This window comes from Anolis carolinensis, chromosome 4, assembly GCF_035594765.1.
Source record: "Anolis carolinensis isolate JA03-04 chromosome 4, rAnoCar3.1.pri, whole genome shotgun sequence".
NCBI lineage: Eukaryota > Metazoa > Chordata > Lepidosauria > Squamata > Dactyloidae > Anolis > Anolis carolinensis.
This window is the reverse complement of record NC_085844.1, coordinates 205,591,534-205,616,184: the sequence shown is the minus strand read 5'-3', so window position 1 is coordinate 205,616,184 and position 24,651 is coordinate 205,591,534. Positions and strand designations below refer to the sequence as shown.

The 24,651-nt window shown below is 38.3% G+C and overlaps 1 protein-coding gene across 3 annotated transcripts in view; it reads left to right on the top strand.

The window, feature by feature from the left end:
- Positions 1–19,466, top strand: part of kcnd3 (potassium voltage-gated channel subfamily D member 3) — a 389,138-nt gene extending 369,672 nt beyond the window's left edge. For 2 of the 3 annotated variants that reach the window (XM_008109835.3, XM_003220438.4), the window contains exons 5-8: positions 3,439–3,531; positions 9,836–9,892; positions 14,247–14,482; positions 16,235–19,466. In XM_008109835.3, coding sequence (XP_008108042.1) covers positions 3,439–3,531; positions 9,836–9,892; positions 14,247–14,482; positions 16,235–16,430 — 582 coding nt within the window. In that variant the 3' untranslated portion in view covers positions 16,431–19,466. The remainder of the gene's footprint in view (positions 1–3,438; positions 3,532–9,835; positions 9,893–14,246; positions 14,483–16,234) is intronic. The other variant, XM_016993342.2, reaches the window with a different exon arrangement.
- The last annotated feature ends 5,185 nt before the right edge of the window (positions 19,467–24,651 follow it).

Below are 24,651 nucleotides of genomic sequence, written 5' to 3'. Positions count from 1 at the left end.
CTTCCCTTAGTCCTAGTTGTACAATTACAGTCGGACATGAAACAAATTCATTGTTTAAGCAGTGGAAATGGTGGCTTTTACAATTGTGGTTGGGCCATCAGTCCTACTGGGTGGCTATGAAAAGTACTTTCTTAACTTCACTAATGAAGAATTGTTGGGTAGTTATGCGGTTGGGTGAGATTGGCAGTTCTCCATGTACTCTGAAAGTGTTATTTAAATTATAAGAAACAATTCAGTAGTTGCATGACAATCTACTTCAAAGTGTGCAAACATAACCTAATAAATCTATAGCAACAACAATAAGCATATTATAGCAAGTACAAAAGTAAGTACATTTTTCTTGAATCTGCAAATAGCATTGGAAAGACCTCCCTAAGACATTTCCTTATGAACATTAACCAAAGTTTAAGAGCCAGCTTTGAACACATGATTACCATTTAATGTATCTAATGGTGTTTGAAAATTCCAGCCACTGAATACAAATAATATTGATGGTAGTGATCACAGAAGACATGGTGTGAAACTGAAATGAAATTCAGGGTGAAGAAGTTTAAATTATTTCCAAACCCATACACAGCCTCAGTAATATTGTTTCTAAAGCTTGTAATGCAGAACTTCTAGCCTTGTAGTTTCTAAATTCTTCCTTTAAAAAAAAGAGAAACCAAGGAACAGTGTTTTCAGTACATCAAAATGACTTAACAGTCTACATGTTGTTGTCATGTTCGTTTTGATTTGGTGGGAAACATGTCCTTGAATTAAAAGATCAGTGATATGCAGAGCTCATTCATAAAATCTGAGCATCCACAATACATGCAATAGCATATTAGAATGACTGATCTGGCTAATACTTTGCTATGTGCATGTATGCCTTCAAGTTACCTGTTGACATATGGCAACCCCATGAATTTCATAGCGTTTTCTTAGGCAAGAAGTTGCCAGTTTTGTCCTCTAAAAAGTAGCCTACAGAACCTGGTATTCGTTGGCAGCCTCCCATCCAAGTACTAACCAGAGTTGACTGTGCTTCGCTTCTGAGATCAGGATCTAGTGCCTTACTATTCTTGACTATTTATATAGTCAAGAATCTACACTCTAAGGATGTCAGCTGCCATGCCATTGCTGCTCAGTACCAGAGAAACAAAGCCTCTTTTCAGCATGTTCTGAATCTAGAAACCTAACATGAAAAAAACAAGAGTAACCATAAGGGAAAATACATATTGATTTCTCATTATCATGGAACATGAATTGAATTTACAAATGATATGAGAAAGGCTCTATAAATAGGTGTGTACATTTTTAACCACTTCATTCATGCAGAAGAGGAAGTGCTATAGTTTGAAGTAAAGAATATTTCTGCCTGCCAGAAAACCTGGGCTGGCATCTTGTTAGTCAGTTATGATATCCTAAATCAGACTAAAAATATCATAATTGATAAATATTCTCATTTGTGATCATGGTACTATTGCAATAAGTGGAAATGACCCTGAAACCCATATTGAAACCCAATCAGCTGCCCCGAATGATGGAGTCTGTGCTAATGACAACTAGGACACTGCAAGATGATATAACCATCTCCTCCACCAGCAAATGACGTTGTAGGAGCAGGAGGAACTCCTGCAGGGACCTGTCACACTTTTTTATTGCAGTGTCACTTGCAGGCAGGAGGGGACTGTGATCCTGCACAATAGCACAGTCATCCATTGTTTGAAATGGGTAAATGGCTTTGAAGGGGGTTTCAGGGGTCAGATAGAGACTTATAGCATTGCTATGCTTTTGTAACTATGTCACTGACACAAGATATCAACCAAAAACTTTAGGATTTTCTGCTGGACAACCGACCTAAAGTCCTAAGGATGCTGCGGTGACAGTTAAAGTGGAGCCATAGTGCTATAACTCTTGTGAAAAAGTCTTAAGTTTTTGGTGTTCTTTTGATGTCTAATGAATATGAAGTCACATTAAACTCTTGAGGGCTTGCTTCTGAATTTACATACTTAAATAGAGGCTGGCATTCTATTGATGACAATGACTGTATAAGTTACTTACTTACACCATCACCACTGATTTTTTGGTTGTTGCAGAGGTCACAATTCATTACCCGCTGTACAGTGAGCAACATCCCTCTAAGCTACCTTTTTCTGATTAAGACATTGATTCCTTTCTCTTTTAATTCTTGCCTCTCTCTTTCTCTTGTTCATTCTGTTTCTCCTTATCTTGCTTCCTAAACTGCCAACTAAACACCTCCTTCTTCTCTGCTGGTTAATATTCATCACAATGGTCTTCACTGCCATTATCATGATTATCATTTTCCTCTTTCTTGGTTTTAGCATTATTAAAAGCAGAGTTATGATTATGATTTGGGAGGTCACTAATGATTATACAACCTGACTGGAAGAAAAATAAAAGGTGTTGTGAACATCTATGTTTCATGAAAGACAGGATTTGAAAAGATCTACTTTTGATTTTGATTTTTTTTCCTTTGGTTGGACTACAACTCCTCAATTTAAAAAAAAATGGGGAAAAGGCTATGGAAAAATCTGATCAAAGCAGACTTTGGAAAACTTTATTTAGTTGGACTACAATTCCCATATGTTTATAAAAACTTGTGCTTGCAAAGATGTTAAAAATATACAGGAGAGGTTTTGTTTGTTTGTTTTCAGTCAATGCAATGCTCTTATTTGTTAGATTTTGAGAGTTGTTGGGTTTTTTAAACATCAATTGGGTGGTGCTTAATGTATTGTGTTTAATAATATTATCAGCAGGGCTGTAGCCAGAAAAAAATTTCGGGAGGGGTTTTGAAAATTTGGGGGGGGGGGGTTGAACCCCTAGCACACACCCCTCCTCGCTACAAACCTGTCAATATCTGCTTGAGATAGTGCCTGGAGGGACTCTTAATGTTTTGCGTCTTATAGACTTAGCATTGGGATTTGGTTAACCAGTTAAAATTCATGAGTAAACCAGATTTTTTTTATAACCTGAAAAATTTCGGGGGGGGGGGGGGTTGAACCCCTAAAACCACCCCCTCGCTACAGGCCTGATTATCAGGGCCTTCCTCATTGGACATTACCCAGGGCCATTCCTAGGTCACACATTTGATTGGATATGTCTGATGTGTTATGTTGTATTGCAGCCTTTGGTAGCAAGAAAATCTTATTGTATTTATTTACTGTAGCAAAAAGAAAATCCTATCTCCCCCACCCCCTGCCATGATTTAATGTCCTTTTAGGACCATTTTCTCTTTTTTCTCTGTTAAGCTATGTATCTTGTAATAACACTGGTTGAAAGGATTTAAAGGGTTAAAGGACTAAAACTTCTTCTCAGACTATGATGTTAACAGTGTGGAAGTGCTCATCCCATCTTTTTTATGTTACATTTCCAGATCCAGAATATGTTTGTCTTTCTCTCTGTGCCAGTGATCTCATTATTGTCTTTTCTTCTGTTCAGGGGTCTATGGATGATGAACACAACATCAGCAAAGCTACATCTATCATTGAAAGTCAGCACCACCACCTGCTGCACTGCTTGGAAAAAACAACTGTAAGTAGAAACTTTGTATGTCATCCTTCGTAGGGTGGGCTTCAGTTGAAGAAGACATAGGGATGCTATGGAATATACCGTACAGACAGATGTATATATCAGCCCCTTGGTAGACATAAATGTATGTATTGTTGTATGCATGTCCTCGCCTCCAGTGCCTTATAAACAACAGCTTGGCATCCTGTTCAGTAGTTACGCTATTGTAAATTGAATGTATGCTCTCATAACTGCTGGGGATTAATATTTATGCTTGTTAATGTGACTGTTTCGATCTGGCTGCCAAAGAGTTTCTGGAATACTGTGGATTGGGATGTTTGGGAATGATGACTACAATACTCTCTTGGTCATGAGACATTTGAAGAAAAGGGTTTATATGGCAGACCTGGTCACTCCAGTTGCCTGCTCTAGATCCCCCTTGTGAAGCAGAGAACATTCTAGACATTATTACCAAGATCCCTGGTCTACAATGCCTTTGAAACTTTTTATTTGATGCACTGCCAGGTCAAAATGGTAGTTGGGAAGCAGCAATGGCATTAGCAGGCATAACTACAGTTACATCAAAGTAGTTATGCCTGCTGATGTATTGCATGAAGAAAAGAATGAGTTACTTTTGTTGTGTCTCAGTTCACCCAGCCAACACTGAGCTAAGGTCTGGTGTATGCAACTATATGGTCAGTTTCATGCTGCTTTAGTTGTCACAACATACAAAATCCTCATACAGAATCCAGAGATTTGTATATTCTGGAATTCTTGACTTGAGAGCTGTGTAGATCAAGAGAGGGCTAGAACTCTCTGTTGGAGAATTCTCAGTATTTCACCAAATTACAATTCCTGGATTTCAGAAGTTGGAACCATGACAATTAAAGGAGCATAAAGCTTCAGAAATTATTTGATGTAGCGAACTTTTAATAACTGATCTGCAGTCATTATTGTTGTTATTATTGTTGTAATTAACAAAAATATTCATATTATGTACTAACACTTGTGAGAAGTGGAAAGAGAACTACCAAATACAGATTTTAAAACATAAATGTGTTCACATAAAAGCACATCTTAACATCATCAATCTATTTCTGACTGTTAATGAACTTCTGTTGTATTGGTTCTCACCATTTCAGGCACCCTACACATTTTTCAACTTCTCCACACAATACAATTAACATCACAATTTCCATTTGCTCCCATAACTACCTGATCAGTTGTAGTCTGCTCAGACTATGATTACTTGTTCATTTGGCATATTATTATTATTTTAATGAGTTGTCCTTCAGAACCTTTTTGTCAAAAACTCTAAAAGCCACAAAATTTGATGCCTAACAAGAAATTGCCATTGAGAATTAAAGAAAGAGTTATGAGTCAGTACCAACTTAAGATGCCTGCAAAGCACCTGAGTAACATGGGCTACAGGTTCTCAAGTAACCTGGAATAGGAAATGCATTGGAAGCTCATGTAGGTAACAATATTGTTTGAGAGATGAAGAAACTCCTACGCTTCAATTACTCTGCTACAATAATAAATGAGTGGAAATCCTTTAAACTAATCAACATTGTCCTTGTGGAGTCCAAGAAGGGGAAACAGTCTTTTATGCACATAGACAATGCACCAATGCTCAGTGCATCCTCATTTGGTATCCCATTGCTTACCACTCAGTTGGCTGAACATATCATTTGATGGCCATCACTATGCATGCCTATCACGCAGGGTCACTGGTTGTTATGTGTAACCGTACTTGCTTGTGACTAGGGTTGCAATGGGAGCCATATTACTGTTGTCACCACTCCATCACACCCCTTTTTTTAAAAAAAATATAAGATTATGACAACCCTTTTGCTACATGTAGTGTGTATTATTCATGTGGTGCAGCAGACTAAATATAAGCAGTAAACATTGAGACATTCTAACTTAATGGTGGGTGTTAAATGCACAGATATTTTTCCTGTAGGATTAGGCAGAAGACCATCATAGCCAAAGGCATGGCACACATGGACGAATGTGTTACATCAACATATTCAACACTGCTATCACCAGCACCATACAAAATGGAGACTGCAGAAAATATCTCCATGATAAGAAGTAACACAAAATTTAAAAGATAACCATTCATAAAAAGTGCAATGGTGCAGTTATGTTATTAATGTTAGACTTTGAAGGACATTGCATGTGCATTTCCCTTTAACTGAAACATGAAGGTTACCTCAGTTTACAAAGTCTCTGACACTAAGGCTCCTTTTTACAAAGACTTTTTACACCCACCCAACCCCCTTATCCTTCTTGTCCTCTGGAAGTTTTTTAACAACATTGGCACAATGGTGAAGAACCATGAACTTCCATTGCAGCAATGTGTTCTGAACTGGAAAAAAATGAGATTCCATCATAATAGATCCTATTGTAGCTATATGTGCTTGCTGAAAACAGGCAAGGTAAACAGCAGCTGCCTCCAGAATCCCTTGCTGAGGATACATGAATGGCAAAACAGAGAAAAGAGGAGAAAGCAGATAAGTCCGCCTCACCAGCTATCTTGAACATCTTTTTTAAAAGACCTATACATTTGACTGCCATAATGGAAGTCATGAGAAAAGTGGAGACCTGAGAAAGTAAAAGTTATCTCTGAATTCATTTAGGAAGAAGCTTACAAGTGTTATCCAAAAAGTTCAAATTGTTTTTGTTTACTTATTCAAAACTACTTCCCTGGTATTGTTGTTTACTTTCACATGTGCACATTGCAAAAGGATCTTGTAGCGCCTTTGAGACTAATTGAGAGATACAGGTTGGTAGCATAAGCTTTCATAGACATGAGTCTACATTATTGGCTCCATGGAGTGAAGTGCCTAGAAACAGGCCTTTATAACTATGAATTGGTAGGCTGTATGTGTGAACAGCAATAAAATTGCAAAATTTGTAGGTTTGGTGATGAGGTGATGAGTCCAGTTTTAACAATGGTCATTGGAAAACAAAGACAAGAGAAAAGATGTTGTCTGAAGTTAAGTTAAACAAATAACCATATGAATGGTGGGGGCAGCTCCTGGAATATAATGTGATGCTGACTGGGAACCAGAAAGAAGATGTGATAAATTTGCCAAGAGAGCTTTCAGGAAACTAGTTGTTATAAATGTATGTAACATGCCTGGAAACCATTGTCTCTGTTCACCCTTCTGTTGATGGACGGAGGTTTGTGAATATATTTCAACCCTGTTTCTCTTTCCAATATTGCTTTGTAGATTTTTTGTTCAAGGACTGCCATTCTAATTCACATATACATCTTACTCATTCATAGCTATAAATATCTGGTCCTAGATACTTCATTCCATGAATCTAATAAAGTAGACTTAAGTCTATGAAAGCTTACACTTCTAGTTTCTTTCTCTCAAACTCCAAAGGGTTGAAGATTCCTTTTCATACTGATCCACGTTAACTGTGTCTTCGAATTCTACCCAAATGTGCATATTGTTACTTTTTAACTGAACATGTCGAGCTGCTCTTATCTTGTAGCGTAGACATTTATCTTTATCCATTCCATGATATTTCTTCCTCTGGTACCAAAGTTTCTATAAAAGAAATGATGCCTGGGAAGACATCTACTTTGTTATTATGGCATCCCTGCATATATTTGCACTCAACCTGATACACTATGTCATTCTTTTAAAATCAATAGTAGTTTCATAGGACTCTATTCCATGGGTAAGAGGAAAGGGGGGAAAGCAAAGGAAAACAACGGGAAGCATCCTTAAGAGTGAGGACCCGACTTACCCAACAAGATCAGTGTTTGGGGATGGCCAGCCATCCCACAACATTTCCCCATCTTCCTCCTGCTTTCCTCCGCTTCCTGCTGTTTTCTTCCACCAGGAGTCGGGAAACACACGACTCCTGAAAATAAACTTCTCTCTCCATCTTTGCATGCTGGCAAGATGGATTTTGGGATGGCCTCCATTTTTCTAGCATATGAAAACAAAGAAAATTAGAGTGGGATAAAGTCCTTAATCTGTCCTGAAAAGGACGGGGTGGAATATCATGTCAGTGTGGGCTGCAATTGTATCACATACAAATATCTTTCCTCATATACTAAGCTGTTGCTTTAGAGATAATACAAGAGGAAAGTAATCTCACTGCAGCACAATTCTGAACAAATAACATCAAACAAAGAAGATCAGTCCAGTCAGGCTGAACAGTCAAAACAATGTGCCTCTTAACTGGTATGTTTTACTCCATTTCCAATGCTACCACCAAATTAAAACAAGCAATGCATATAATATAAAAATATTATGACAGAACTATTAAACAACATTTATCACAAGTAGAGGTTCAAACCAATATTGGTCTTCCAACTTCTGTTGCAATCCAGAACATAGCTATACCTTATATGCAATTTGGTGAGGCACTAGAACTCTATGACAGATTATTCTAAATATCCCTCCCAGTACTGTAAATCCTAGGATTCCAAAGGATTTTGCCATGGAATGTTGACACCATAGTTGTATGATGTGAAAAGGTCCTTGAGCCTGAGCTGTGATTCAGGTAGCCCTCAGTTAAAACTACTCATTCAGTGGTCTTTGACATGTCTTTGACATCTCTTGACTTCAGCAGTTCCTCCTCCCTCCCACATCTTCAGTATGAAAGTAATACTACGACTGGTGTTCCTTGTAGAATTGTTGTAAGGATACATGAAACACTTTTAAAGACCACATTTCAAATGTTGCATTATCAGAAAATTTAATCTTTGGATAAAAGCAAAATCAAGGAGCACAATGTCAGCAATCCTCCCTGTACCAATTTTACAGATACCTGTTGTCCTTAAAGGACAACAGTTTTAAAGAGAGGCCTAACTTCAGGAGAAGAATGTATTCAGATAAGCTGCTCAGAGTTTGGTAAAGATTTAGACTGCTGCTCTAATTTTAATTGGATTGTTTTTATTGCTTTTTGTTATTTTAAATTGTATGCTTAAATAGGCTTTAATGTTATAGACTATTTAACTACCTATTAATATCCTTTTGTGTGTTACATATGGTATTATTATATTTGTTTTAATATCTAAATGACCAGAAGTCCTAGATTTTAAGAAGAAAAATACAGATATAATAATAATAATAATAATAATAATAATAATAATAATAATAATAATAATAATAATAATAATAATCCAAAAAATCTTCCAGTCAGTATGGGTGGTAAATTTTCTGCTGAATCATTTTTATTGTAATAAATGGGGGGATGGAATGGTGAAAACAGTCAAAGCTGATTGGTTAAAGTAGTAATTGATGGCCAAAATGTGTAGGAAGGAACTAAGATGATCAGAATTATAATGAATTATTTGCCTCTCATCCTCTGTCTAGCTAAAATCTGCATAAAAATAGAAATAATCTTACACCAGAAATCACGGGTGGGCTGGGGTAAGGGTGAACTGATGTGACTCACTGCATCCTCAGTCCACGCTAAATGGCTGTTTTATCGGAAAGGAGTGTGCTGCTAATCTAAACCACCTATCATTTTCAACATAGAGGTTGTCATTTGCAGATTGACATGCAGCATGTTTACTGTGTGTTTTTCAGTGCACCCATCAAAATGGTTCAATCAGCATTTGTGCTGAAAGTGCATGTCTTTACATCATGCTTAATGAATTAATGAAAAAAGCATCACACTAACAAAATAAATTCTCATCGTAGCCTATGAATTCTTGAAACACCAAGGAGTCATTTTGCAATGTCACATTGTTGCCAATGGAATGAAGGAATGATCCATACATAAGAATTATCCACAGGTTTCAAAGGGCAATGTTACCTTTCCTCCAACCTCTCAAACTAATTTTGCAGTAGTGACTGCTGTTGAGATTAAAATGTTTGGAGTATGACAAATTATACCCAGATTCAGTGAATCAAGTGAAGCAAAGCTGGAGAGGAATGGTCCCTAACTTGGAGACAATAAAAAATAAATAAATGATAGCTATATCAATTAAAATATATATTTGATATTTATTTTGTATTAGTATGCATGTATTTACTTTAGCAGTTCTAATTTATTATACCAATCAATTCTAATCCAGATCCTCAGTTCCTTATTGGGAAAACCTCTGTTAAGTTGCTTAGAATTAGTTTATTTTTCCCTGGAACTCAATATGGAAACCATGGAGGCCTCCAATGGCTTTAGGTATGAATCCTTGTTTGGAGAGTGGACTTTTAAGTTTGTTAAAGGAAAGGCCTGCTTGCCCATTCAAACTTGTGTTTTGCCGGGTGGAATGCTGAGACTGAACATTGGAATGCTGGAATGGACAATCAATGGTGTTTTTATCTTTTGTTGACATGTTGTCCTGTAGGGATTGTCCTATCTTGTGGATGATCCTCTGTTATCTGTACGAACTTCCACCTTCAAGGTATTTCCTTCTTAATTCAATCTGTATACCACCGTCTCTGTGCCATGTTCCGAGTGTTGTTTTCTTTCTTGTTAGTGATTCAGTTCTTAGCAGACTGTGCATGCTGGAGCATTTTTGTTATCTGGTGGTGCTGAGCGCTATGAAAAACAGTCTTATTAATTTTTAACTCTTCCTACATCAAAGTGGGGGATGCTAAATGTACACATTAAGTGTCTGCATTATTGATGTGGTTGTGACAGTTATGTATATGCTGAGATTTTCTCCCGTTCAGTTTATATCCATGAGCGGAATGTACCACTTATTTGGTGTGTGTGTTTCTATACATATACAGTTGGCCCTTGGTATCTGCTAGAAATTGTTACCAAGACCCCCTGTGGATACTCAAATGTGTGCATAATCAAGTTCTATGATATATAACAGTTTAGTAAAATGGCATCCTTTAGATAAAATGGCAAAATTAGGGTCTGCCTTTTGGATTAAAAAATATATATTTTCATGCCACAAATGGTTGAATCTGTGAATATGGAGGGCCAACTGCATATCTTGATATTTTTATCTGGTTATAACTACTGCTCTAGATTATAGAACATTGTGAGGATATTGATAGGGCAGACTTCATATGTTACAACAGTTGTATGGTAGCCACTCAGCCTAAATTTAACTATTAATCCTGCCTACTGCAAACCTATTGAATCAATGGGATTTGCTTGTGTAGTGATTGATCATTCAACAATTACTTGAATGGGTCTACTCTGCTTGGGACTAGCCAACAGGATGCCAGTTTTCCTCAGATGTCCTGTAGATGTTTGGCATGACTGCACATGTTATAGACTAGAGTTCCTAGTTCCTATCAGGCTTAGCCAGCATGGCCAAGGTCAGGGAGTTGTCATCCAACATAAATGTTGAAAGTACTACATTGGGAAATGTTGCCTTATTCTGGCGTCCCATAGTAGAATTGTGCCAACTGCATAAAGCTGTCCCACTAGATTGTCATCTTTGAATTAGACAATATTACAACTTCAAGGAAGCACATTCTTGATTGGCCCTGCCCACAGGAGCACTATACAATAGCAACTCAATAGGAAGCTTTCACAACATCTGAAGGACACTTGTTACTTGTTATAAAAGCTAGGCTGAAGCTTTTTCATCAGTTGTCTTCTGTCTTGAAATCCACAATTCTAAGAAGTTTTCATCCCTATAAATATTTAGGCCCTATCCTATTCAACTACGTTGCTTGTAAAATAATTTTATTTACTTTTTCCTGTTCATGTTTTCTATCTTTTTCACTCACATGCAAACTTTTAACCACAATCATGCTTGGTTCAGCTTCATAACCTTAAATCAGACATACCATGTCACATAACATAATCAAGAAACCTGTAACAGAAGCTAGATTTTCCAGTTAGATGGCTGAACTCTCTCACACAATGAGGGCATAAGTGATATGTATACTTGTTTTATGCAGGCAAAGTACAGCAAAGTATCCTCATGAGGAGATATACAAGCTGTATGCATCTCCATCACTCGCATATCTCACCATGTAAATTATCGGCAAGATTCCCACTTTGGTTTTGGCCAAGACAATGCAAAAAAGATGTAGCCCCAATTCTTCATGTTTTCTCTGTCCATCATTCATTGAATAACCTCAGAGAAAAACCAAGGTACACTCAATGTGTAACCAGTGAAGTTTCTCGTAACCCAGTATTTTTGCTTTTATGCAATTTAATACTATACTGTTTGCCTTTGGACTGTTTGTTACATTTAGTTCATTTTAGGTTGCCACAAACATTCTAACCTAAGCAGCAGTGATGGGTTTATACAAACTACTACAGAACATTACTCAAGGGGGTGGTGGGATATTTTGAGCTCAGAACTCCAATTCTAAGAATTCCCACAATTCAGGTGGTATAACCCAAAAAGTAATTTTTCCAAGCTCCGGGTTGTTGTATGTTTTCCGGGCTGTATGGCCATGTTCCAGAAGTATTCTCTCCTGATGTTTCGCCCACATCTATGGCAGGCATCCTCAGCGGTTGTGAGGTATGGAGAAACTAAGCAAGGAATGTTTATATATATCTGTGGGAAGTCCAGGGTGAGGGAAGAACTCTTGTCAGTTAGAGGCCAGCGTAAATGTTGCAGATAATCATCCTAATTTGCATTGAATGGTTACATCTACTAGCTACTTTCTGCCTGGAGGCATTCTTTGTTAACTGCCCCTAGTTCCCATGTCTCAGAGTGTTGCTTCTTATTTACTGTTCTGATTTTTGAGTATTTGTAAAACTCAAAAAATTTTGAGTTTTTTTAAAAAATGAGTTTTTTTAAAACTCAAAAAAAAGATGTTGGTGAAACGTCAGGAGAGAATACTTCTAGAACATGGCCATACAGCCCAGAAAACATATAACCACCCTGTGATCCCAGCCATGAAAGCCTTCGACAACACATTTCCAAGCTCCGTTCCCTGTTGTTCCTGAACCTAAACCTGAGTATTCACAGTTATTAACTGCATTAAATGTTTGAATTTTCTGTAGTAGAGCAAGGGGCAGAAGTATAAGTAAGAAGCCAAAGGAAGATCACAATTTACTAAGTTAGAACAATTACAGGCCTCGCTCCTCTACAAAATCAATATATCTATCTGCTTTATATTATGGGGAAGGATGCAGCAGCATCTAATATGGGATGTGTAGTATCAAATCTGTCTAGGTGGGGAATGCCTTACTGAGAACTCTAGCTATTGAGTTTTCAATCCCCAACAACACCTGGCTATATTTGACTTGATAGATCATACATACTCTCTAGGTTTAAGGCATCAACCTGCCACTTGATAACTAAAATAAATGAAAAAGAAAAACCATGTAAAGAATGTCTTGATATTATCTCATCCTTAATATATCAATACACCCCCTTGGAGGGAAAAGTCAGCCATCATGAGATTTCAGTCCCCTTTTTGCAAGAGGGAAAAGAACACAACTTTTCCTCCCTATTGTCAGATTTTGTAACACTGCAAAATACAAATTTGGGAATGCAAAACTAACTTTTGTAAAATTTTCACAAAACATCTCAAAGGCAAAAAAAGTATTAAAATGCACAGAATTGTAACATCTCATAGACTAGGCAGGAAAATGAATGGGTTTTGTTCTTTAAGTGAAGTTGAGACAAGTAAATATTTACATCTCTGCATTTCATATACGAGCTGAATCTAGTTTGCCAAAGGTACCTATTACAGGTACCTTTGGCAAACTATTGCCATCCTATCACTTCTGTCTGCATGCAGGCAAAACACAAGATTGTCAAATATTTAGCAGAAGCAAGCTAGCAGTCTTTACTCAGCTTGATGGAGCATATAATATGCTGGTCTGCTAGAGTCTTGTTACATATTATTTATGTTAGCCATAAAGCACAAGGAATTCTCCTGGATAAGTGTTATTGAAATTTCTTGAGGTGTGCAAATGAACTTTCATGTTCAAAATCTAAAACTGAAATTATATCAGTGGGATTTGCAGCAAATAACTTCCTCTTTTTCTAAACCTTTTCACTGATACATTATATATTTGTTTACCTTATAATATTTGTAGAATTTCATATCCATTTTAGCTGCAACAGCTCTGCATAGATAGTGAAAATTAATAATAATTTAAAAATCCAGTCTGCAAAACCAATATAATCAACTGAATTAGTTACCCATGTGCACTAAATTTCAGCTATTAAAAGGAAGCCCCAAGTAATATAGGTCTTTCAGTACTTTTATATTTGAATGGCATGTGAAACATCTTTTGCAGTGAAAAAGATACTCATAAGTTATATAAATGAAATTAAATTGAAATTGTTCAGGCTCAGGAACTAAGAAGTCTCCAAGGGAAAAAAAGTTCCTTTACAATGGAGTATGTATCAAGAACCATTCTATTTGGGGTTTTACAGGGCCAAATTTGAACTACATTGATTATGAGTTGACAGAGAATGGCAAACACATTTCAGTCACAGGTTTTCTCAATCATAATGCAGACAAACCCAAGATAGGGAAAGCAATTTTTGGTATTATTAATCTGAGACATTTTCAGCAAATTCACAAATAGCTTCCACACTCAACTGTGGTAGTGTCCAAGCATGAACCTAGACAAAGAGGAAATGTTCTGACAGTGGAGCAAGTTTTCTTATAACTGTCTCTTTGTAGCCACTACAGGAAGTGCCACCAATGAAAGACTGTCAACAGTGGCTACATAAAGGAACATTTTGTTGAGATTTCTAAAGCCACTCTGTGCTTATTTGAAAGTTCAGCCAGTGGGTAGTGGTGGTGGGTGGTAGCAGATTTTTAAAAGTCACATTGGAAGCTACTAACATTGGTTGATGTTCTTCCTGGCAGAACCATGAATTCATCGATGAGCAGATGTTTGAGCAGAACTGCCTGGAGAACTATCCATCCACTCGGAGCCCCTCCCTCTCGAGTCACCATGGCTTGTCCACCTCTTGCTGTTCCCGCCGCAGCAAGAAGACAACACACCTCCCCAATTCCAGTGTGCCAGCAACTCGGCTGAGGAGCATGCAGGAGCTCAGTACCATACACATCCAGTGCAGTGAACAGCCCTCACTCACAACAAGGTACAAGGGCATTTCCACAATTGAGGAATACCTTCATGCCTCTGCTACTGAATCCTTAGCAGGGCCAAGTGGTTTTCAGGATCAGTTATTCTTCATTGCGTTGAACTGGGGATTTAGGGTGATTTTTCCTGATGCATCCACCTTGGTGGTGATGGGAGTTGAGATTAATTTTTGTGTGAACCATTCAATCTGAAATTTCCCAATATAGAATTGAAAATTCTACCTGTAAGAAGGGACTCACTGAAAATGACTCCATGTCAGATAGTGGATATCTCTAATCTAGGCTTTACTACATTGCTGCTGTCACAGGGAGGCAGATGGCTGGTAATGCTGGGATTAAGAATCTACAAATAACAATATCCCTAAGCAGTTGCAAGCATCATGGAGTAAGCTTTTAAATGGCTGACATGTGACATTCGAACATCTGAACTGGCCTTTGGCTTTAGCATGCTGAATGGATCTTATGAATGTCCACAATAATTTGCTATCTCTTGGAAAATCTCCAAAAAGCTAGCAGAATATATAGATTGGTATAACTTCTAAGGCCTGTATATCTCTTTGTTGTTGCTGGTATTCTCTTCCACCCTCCATGATAATTATAGCTCCCTTAACTCACTGTATAGCTTCCCTAGGCCTTATCCCAGGAGAAGAAAGAAATCACAGATGTGTCTGACTAAATTGTTGCAAGATGTTGGATGATGACATCATCCTCTGAGGCCTTCAGAGCACGCCATATGTCTCTGCCTGGCTATGGTCGCACTTCTCCATTCCCGCATCTCCACCCTCATTCCCCAACAGACACTGAATGACCATGAGAGATGTAGCATCATTCTACCTATAGAACTGTTTATACTATACTGTGCCATAAAGAATTTTGGCTATAGATTTACCATCTAGATCCATTACAAGACCAACAAAATATACTAAAATGCATTGTAAAATAAAGATTTACTTACTTGAACAGACTAATCTATCTCACAATCAAGGCAGACATTAAAAAAGCACCTGCTTTATCAACAAAAGAGCCCAGACTTAGTCCTCACCATCTCTAAGACAGAGACGCTTTTGATTGATTTCTTGGGAAGATTTTCTCAGTTAATGTACATAAAGAAGTGATAGATTTACCATATCTCGTTGAAACCAAAGCCATTTCATATATTCTTGTGCTGAAATTTGCCTTCAGGGTAATGACTAGGAGTTTTTTATAGTGAAGAAAAGCAGTCTATGCAGCTTAAGATTGCCAATACTATAATGCTGGAAGATAAACATAATTTTAACATATAGATGCCAATGTAGAAAAAGGGCTCTAGCTTAGTAGGCAAGCAAAAGTCATGAGTTCAACCCCTGATACTCCAGACATCAGTTCAACCCCTGGTCCTCTTACTCTTACTCTCTAGATGTCTGAGCCATAGCCATAGCCATGATAGCATCATTTGCTGGTTCCCATTTTCATTACAGAAAATGGGATCCACCAAATGATGCTAACACCAAAGGGTTAAAATGCCTTTTGTAAGGCTTTGTTTACTTTAAACTAAAATATGCTTCACATTTTGGTCTCACACTGTTCCATTTGCCCTATACACCACTGAAGTGTGATTCTTAAGAACTTCACTAGAGTTCAGCCCTTGTATCGGAAGATGAAACATATTCTTGCCTTCCAAGAATATCCAAAGCTTGCAACACAAGAGCAGCTCTAGTCTTGACTTCTACAGCGTAAGCATTTGCTTTAAAATAATTTCTTTTGTCTTATAGTCGTTCCAGTTTAAATATGAAATCAGATGATGGGCTGAGACAGAACTGCAAAGCTCCCCAAATAACAACAGCAATCATCAGCATCCCAACACCACCAGCGCTGACACCAGAAGGTGAAAGCCGGCCTCCTCCATCCAGTCCCAGCCACTCTACGAACATTGCTAGCAGCAACATTGTCAAGGTCTCAGCTTTGTAAGATTGTGTTGGTCAAAGGAGGTGGCTTGGAAGAAGGCCAGCATTCCTCTCCCTTTCCCTGCCTCCATGTTCCTTCTTTGCTGCATATTGTGCCTAGATGGATGACTGGACGGACAGTGAGACCAATCTGATTGACATCTAAGAATTAACCATGGGAGCCCTCATGGAACAGCTTCCCTCAAACTCATGTTCATGCTGCAGAGTGAGCTCAGGAGAAATGGGAAGTTGGGGGGCATGTGTGGAAGGACGGAGGAAGGAACTCTCTTAGTTTGGAAACACGCCTTGTTCCAGGATATGAGGCATATAGAAGTTCCCAGAAAGTGGAAGAGATGTCCTGTCATAGCAATGAGAAAGTCAATAAAGAAGCAGAATTATAACACTGTGTATCTCAGCACCTTTTAAAAGGTTTTTAATGGATAATATTTATTCATGAGGAAATGACTGAAAAAAGGTGATAAAAATGGATTTTGTGATTTCTTTTTTCCTTCATGCAGCAGGATCCTTAATCAACCAAAACTACACTTTTTTTCTTTTCTATCTGAAGGTTTTGGACAAAGAAGCCACCTTGTCACCAGGAATTTAATTTCCATCTTTTATGTGCGTGTATGTGTGTGTGCGTGTGCGCGAACAAGCAAGCAAGAGAATCACAAAAACTTGGCACATTTCAGCTACAGATGATCTGAGCACACTTCCCTGTTTCTGGGCTCAATCCTGCAAAGACTTACGGTTTGCATGGTCACAAGCTTCAAGTCATGCCTGTAGAACCTATGGTTCTGCTCCCTGTGCATCCGTTTCTGCATGAGTGTGTCTTTGCAGGCTTCAGCCTTTTGAGTGCACAGTAGCAAAACAAACATCTGCATGCAATCACACCCACACACACACACACACGCACACAAGCACTAATAAAAACTTTCATTGTGGATGGCTTTTTTTTCTTGAGAGAGGTTTTTTTTTGTACTTACCTTTAACTCAACACAAATTGCAGTTGCAAACAGTGTATTTGTCTGCTAATTATTGTCTGGGGGATCATATTTGTGGGGAAGAAAACAGGCTTTGGTAGTAAACCACAATTTTTTGCTTTTTTAAAAAAAGATTATTTTGTTATCACTGGCTTGTAAAGAGTGTGACTAGATAAATTAGTTCTATACTTTTAGAAGTCTAAAACGGTGAGCCTAGGAAATTATACCTTTTTTATCCTGTACACACAAGTTTCAAAGAGGACAAACCATACAAAGCAATTGTGCCAGATGTTCATAAATAGTAATCTAGGCCCATGCTCTCTTTTTTCTGCTTTATATGTGTTTCTTTAATAGTAATGGAAATGTCTGCCATTGTATATAGTAGCCAGATAGTGGATCTGTCCTTGGTAGGATTACTTCAGGAGCCAAATGTTTTGCATGGACTGACAGTGTGTCTCATTTTGTTATACAGTCCTGTGGCTCTTAGTAATAGTAAGTGACTGGGATGCATCAACTTGATGGATAAAGCAATTAAATAATATTGAACTTTCCCTTGTTAAAGCATCGTTTTCTGTCAAAGAGGAGGGTTGCTTCTAGATTTTTGAGGTCTACTTTATATTAGAGTACCATTTCTAATCAATTTATAAAACACTGTTAATAGATGGTTTAAATAATATGTATGTTTCAAAATAGCTCACCAATTGTTAAATATTGTTATACTGTTTAGAAAGTTTAGGACTGTGAGTTATAACCATCTATAAGGTTTTATACCAATGTTCTCCTAACAGACCTCCCTCAGGTGCCAGTCTGAGGGATCTCCATCCATGTCAACAAGACTTAGGCTAATACAGAGCTCTGTGGATTGTGCCCTTCATCTGTCATAATGTTTGCACAGTTTATTCATCTCTGTGAACTCATTTACCTTTCAGTGTACTGTGTATCCCTTTTCCAAACATGTTTATGTTGCCCACATCATACCACCCTTGGCAGCTTTGCTTTGCTTGTTCTAAAGCACCTCAAAGTTTAACTCAAACATTTTAAATGGACATTATGTTGCTTTTTAAAGGGGAGGAGGAGGCTTCATAAACTAAACCAAACATTCATAAAATATTATGCTCCATTGCAGTAAAACTTATTATTCAAGCTTTTGTTCAGGCATTTATTATCATTTAAACTTTACAGGCATTAAACAAATATTTCTCAGAAGCTGCACAAAAATGTAGAAAGGGGAAAACTAGATTGTCCTGTGGTCAGATACCTTTAGCCAGTCAAAAACCTTTTAAAAATTACCAAATTGTTTCTTGGTTTCTCAAAGATTTTACACCCACTTCTGTTTAATCTGTTTAAAAGAAATTTCCATGCATTGCCCACCTAATTTCCTGATCAGTTATCTCCTTATGCAGCGTATTAGCTATTTCAGTTGCAAATCTTTCTTAGGTTCAGGAGCCACACTTGGGATGGGCTACAGCTCTCCTACCCCCAATTTTAAATTTTATTTTAAAATGAAAAATACATGTTTTATAGTATTGGGTGGAGAGCGTATGTTTCTAGATTAAATCTATGCCAGAATCACATAGGATACCAGATTGGTAGTTAAAGTGGAGCCATGGTGCTATTATTGCCCAATGTGAAAGAACCCACTATCATGAAGCAAGGACTTGGAAAAGATGGATATACTGTAAATATGTCCTGCCATAACCAGATTCCTCATCAGAGAACCTGCACAAAAGCTTCTGATAACTGCAAAATTCCAAGCAGTGCAGTTTAAACCACACACATGTGAAATGAGGTGGCTCTTCATTTACCCCCAGTTGCATTCAGATCCAATAATGATTTTTCAGCATCAGGAATTTACCTTTCAGTGAATGAAGTCATACTACTGAGACTCAGTGTTATCCTTCAAGTTTCTCCATTGTGTATATACTATTTTAAAAATTAAAACAACACACATGATTTCACAATTTTCAAGATCTCTCTAGTGATCCTGCTTGCTTTTCATAGTGTACAGTACAAGAGAACTAACCATCAGGCTCTCAGTAATGCCTACATTAAATGCTTCTTTATTTCATTTACCTTCATTACGTCTCATATTACTTTAGCGATCAGGTTCTACTTGCTCAGTTTGAGGTTTGATCATCCACTGCCTTTAACAGCTTGTTTTGATTTTTACATCTGTGCAAAAGAAAACTTAAAAAGCAGAATGTTTTTTGCACATACAGTACATTTCACACAAGTTGTAGCTGCAAACTTGGCCTGGTATAAAGTGATACAATATGTAAACCAAAAGTGGAAAAGTAGGGGTCCCCAAGGCTTTTTTGGGGGGGCTTTACTTTGTCTGCCTCTTTCCACCCACCCAACCATGAATTGTTTCACTATCAGGAGCTACAATTCATCTTTTAAATAGGCAGCATGTGCCCTCTCTTTTGACATCCAATATAGCACTAATTCAAAATACAATAACAGTGGACTTCTGGCATTTCTGACATGGGGGGGGGGGGCGTTGTGGTACTCTCCTAAGAGTTGCACACTGTCTTGTGGAGCTGCTGAGAGGAGACCAATCAAGGTGATCCAAGATCTAAAAGCCCAGCCTTTTAAGGAGTGACTTAAGGAAAAGGCATACTTTGCTTGGAGAAGAGAAGCTAGATGGCATGATCACTGTTGTTGTTGTTGTTGTATGCCTTCAAGCCATTTTCAACCTATGATGACCCCAAGGTTTGTGAGATAGGTTTGGATAAGAGCTTGTGATTTTATGAGATCATCTAGTGAATTTCAGGGCCGAGTGAGTATTTAAATGCAGAACTGCTTAATCTAGTCAAATATTATAACTCCAAACCATATTGTCTGTATCCCTTTACTTACAATTCTTTTACATCCAAGAACCCAGTTCTTTACATATAAGCAACCTAAAAATGTGCCTTTATTCCAGGTCATATGAGATTTTAATATGATCATCAAAAGTTGGTATATCAGAATGTATAAATATCTCTTTCTGTCTGCAGACCTAAATCCTAGCATTTGGCCCACATGAACAGACTCTTTGTGACACTATTCTTCAGTATATTATTTTTCTTATAAGTTTTTGAAATGATTTTCTCTGGATCAAAAACACACATTTGAATGCAAATGATTAATGTCTGTTTTGAATATTTGCTTCATTCCATCTGTTAATTAATTATGGTTTCTTTAGGGCCAGCTATAACATGGCACCGGCACATCAAAAAGCTCTTGGCATTGCAGGTAATATGCTCAAGATGTGCAGAAGTGCCAGCATTACTCTTTAGTTTCCCCACCACTTAAAGCTTTGGGTTTGCAATCATCCATATGATCAATTTTCTGAAAGAATCTTGACCTCAACAGGGTTTAAGCTATCATAGTTTAAGTCCTTTTTAATAATAATGAATGGCATCAGACTACCTATGAACAGAAAGCATTTTCAATCACTTGATAATTACTCTCAGATCAAAATCTAAATGAATATCACAGTGAGTAGATTCACTGAATCAATGAAATTTACACAACTGTTGACTTGTCAAATTTTTATTGATTCAGTGGCTCTATTAAAACTGATTCTAGCAAGTGGATTTAGGTCACAGGAATGAGTCAGGAGTGTCCTGCTCACTTCAAAGGATCAGTCTGAACGCAGATCAGAGATGGCTGCTCTCAAATCCAATCTTTATTGAAGAACACATGACTTTGGAAAAGTCAGGAATGACCCAATGTTTACATACAACTATTTTTATAACTTTTGATGCTACGTAACACCACACGTAAATATCATCATCAAGTCCCACCCCCAATATCACATTACTACCATTTTCACACACTAGACCAATTATAGTTGTTTATACTTTCGGCCCCAAGTTCCCAGGCATATTCTATCTTCTTCTGCCAGGTGCTCCTGGGATTGTTTATGTTATGACTCCCAGTTACAGGGCTGAATTACCAAAGCCCTGTAACTGGATTCCATGACATGGTGCCCTCCTTTTCTTCGTCCTCCTCTTCGGTTCTTCTTTCATCACAAGCCTGAAACAAAACAATAATTCTATGTGTCCATTTTGTCCAAAGTACCCATGTATTTTTTCAGTAAGCTACGATGGAATACAGGGTGTATTTTCCCTAAGCTTTTTGGCAATGCCAACTGGAAAGTCACCTCGTTGATAACACCCTGTATTCTAAATGGTCCAATATATTTAGGGCCCAATTTTTTCGAAGGTAGCCCCAGTTTGATGTTTTGGGTACTTAGCCACACTAAATCTCCTTTCTCCAATTTATCACCTTCCACCCTCTTTCTGTCTGCGAATATTTTATACTTTTTATGTGCTTCTTTTAAGGATGCAGTCACTTGACTCCAGCATTCCATCATTTGCGCTTTCCATTTCCCTGCCTCTGTTCCCTCATTCTCTGTCCATCTCGGCAGCTGGGGCAGAGGCTGTAGTTCATACCCGTAAACTACTTCAAAGGGGGTTTTATTTGTTGCTGAATGTATAGTCGAATTAAAAGCTAGTTCTGCAAAAGCCAACCACCGAGACCAGTCATTTTGTCTCATGTTAGAGTACATTCGAAGGAACTGCCCAAGTGTCTGCTGAGTACGTTCTACCGCCCCATTTGTCATGGGGTGAAAAGCAGAACTTAAACTCCTTTCTGCTCCTAGCATTTCCAGGAATTTTTCCCAAAATTTTGCTGTGAATTGTACTCCTCTGTCACTGACCACTCTACTGGGACATCCATGCAGTTTGTAAATGTGGTTTATGTACAATTCAGCTAGTTTCTCGGCTGATGGTAGTTTCGTCAGTGCTATGAAGTGGGCCTGTTTAGAAAACAGGTCCAATACTGTCCAAATATAACGATGTCCTTTGCTAACCGGTAGTTCCCCCACAAAGTCCATAGCTACACATTCCCAAGGTCTGGTAGGTTCTGCTACTGTTTGTAATAATCCCATTGGCTTCCCTCCTCTCGATTTATTTCTGGCACAATCATCACATTGAACAACATAATTTTTTATGTCCTTCCTCATCCCTGGCCACCAGCAATGTTTTGCTATTGCTTTTGTTGTTTTTGTAATTCCTGTATGACCAGCGCTCTGGTTGTTGTGAAAACGATGCAAAATCTTGATCCTTAATGTTGCTGGGATATACAGTTTCTTGTTCACAAACCAAAATCCCCCCTTCTGCTCCCCCTGTTCTGCATTGGATGCGATCCACTGGTCTCCTCCATAAGACTGTTTCAGCTCGTTTCCCCAATTATCTTTTCCGTCGAGTTCAACCATAGCAGTGTTCTCCTTTTGGGTTTGTGCTCTTGTTCTGACAGCTAAACCCCATTGTTTGTCAGAGAATATTGTTCCCTCTTTTGCTGTGGGTATTCCTTCGTGTTGAGGCATGCGTGAAAGAGCATCTGCCAAGACATTCTGCTTCCCCTGAAAAAACTTTAATTGGAAATCGAACCTGCTGAAGTATTGTGCCCATCTAATCTGTTTGGGGGACAATTTTCGAGGGGACTTTAAATACTGGAGGTTCTTATGGTCAGACCAAATTTCAAATGGGATTCCGCTTCCTTCGAGAAAGTGTCGCCAGCATTCTAAGGGTTTTAATATGGCTAGCGCCTCTTTTTCCCATATCGGCCAACATTTTTCAGTTTCGCTGAACTTCCGGGACAAATATCCACAGGGTTTTAAGTTCCCATTTTGATCCTTTTGCAATAGTACTGCCCCATACGCACAGTCTGAAGCATCGCAATGGATTATGAAAGGGCTCCTGATATCGGGGTGTTTTAGAATGGGTCCTTCTGTGAAGCATTCTTTTAGGGTTTCAAATGCCTTTTGGCATTCTGGCGTCCAACTTAGTTTGGCGCCAGGAGCTTTTACTTTTGCTGTCTCTCCTTTCCCTTTTGTTTTTAAAAGTTCAGTAAGGGGTGCAGTTATTTGCGCGAAGCCTTTTATGAAGGATCTATAAAAATTTGCAAACCCCAGAAACGATTGCAATTGCCTCCTTGTTTGAGGCACTCCCCATTCTTTTACATCTGATACTTTAGCTGGATCCATAGCTAACCCTTCTGGAGATATCCGATACCCCAGAAAGTCAATTTGAGTTTTATTAAATTCACATTTGGACAGTTTTGCGTACAGCTTTGCTTCTCTTAGTCTCTGCAAAACTTCCCGGACCAATTTCACGTGCTTTTCCTTATCTTCAGTCACAATCAAGATATCATCAAGAAATATGAATACCCCTCTGTACAACAATGGGTGCAGTATTTCATTTATAAGCTGCATAAAGCACCCGCCTCCATTTTTTAAACCGAAAGGTAAAATTTTATATTCAAAATGGCCGAATGCGCAGGAAAATGCAGTTTTCCAAGTATCTTCCGGTTTGATCCTTAATTTATGATATGCTTCAATTAAATCAAGTTTAGTAAATATGCTCCCTTTTTTCAATACGGTAATTAAATCCTTTACTAAGGGCATAGGGTATTTATTGTCCTTAGTAATTGCATTCAAATTTCGATAATCAATGCACAATCTTAGGGAGTTGTCTTTCTTTCTCCTGAATAACACTGGGGCCCCGAGAGGAGAATTGGATGGCTTAATGAAGCCCCGCGCCAGGTTTTTATCAATGTATTTCCTCAATTCCTCCTTCTCCTGCACAGACATGGGATACACTTTTGGTTTTGGTAAGTTTGCTCCGGGGGTTATTTCAATTTCTACTTCTATATTCCTTTTGGGAGGTAATTTACTTGCCTCTTTCTGATTGAACACATCCACAAAGTCTCTGTATTCAGGTGGCAATAGCAGTGGGTCTATTTCACCTTCTTCATCTCCCTCGTCCTCCTCTTCTGCAATCTTGCTTATCTCCCATTGCGTCTGCTGTTCTTTAAATGCTAGGCTCTTTCCTCTCCAATCTACTTCGGGATTTGCCTGTTCGAGCCATGGTATCCCTAATATTACGTGGTATGTGGCAATAGGGGCTATCACAAAGGATATTCTTCCTTCCCATTTGCCTATTTTACATGGGACCTCCCGTATTTCCTTTGTAGATACTTCCCCAGTAGCAACTGATCCGTCTAGCTGCGAAAATGCAATTGGGGAGTCAAGCGCCATCTGCTGGCATTTCAACGCTCCTGCTAACTCTGGAGTTATAATATTCCTGGAACAACCACAATCCACAAATGCCTTGCAGGTGGCCCGATTCTCTAGCCCCGAGAGGCAGATTGGCACTACTATCATGCGTTTGTCCCGACTCACCAATTTTTCTGAAGATTCTGGGGCTTGCA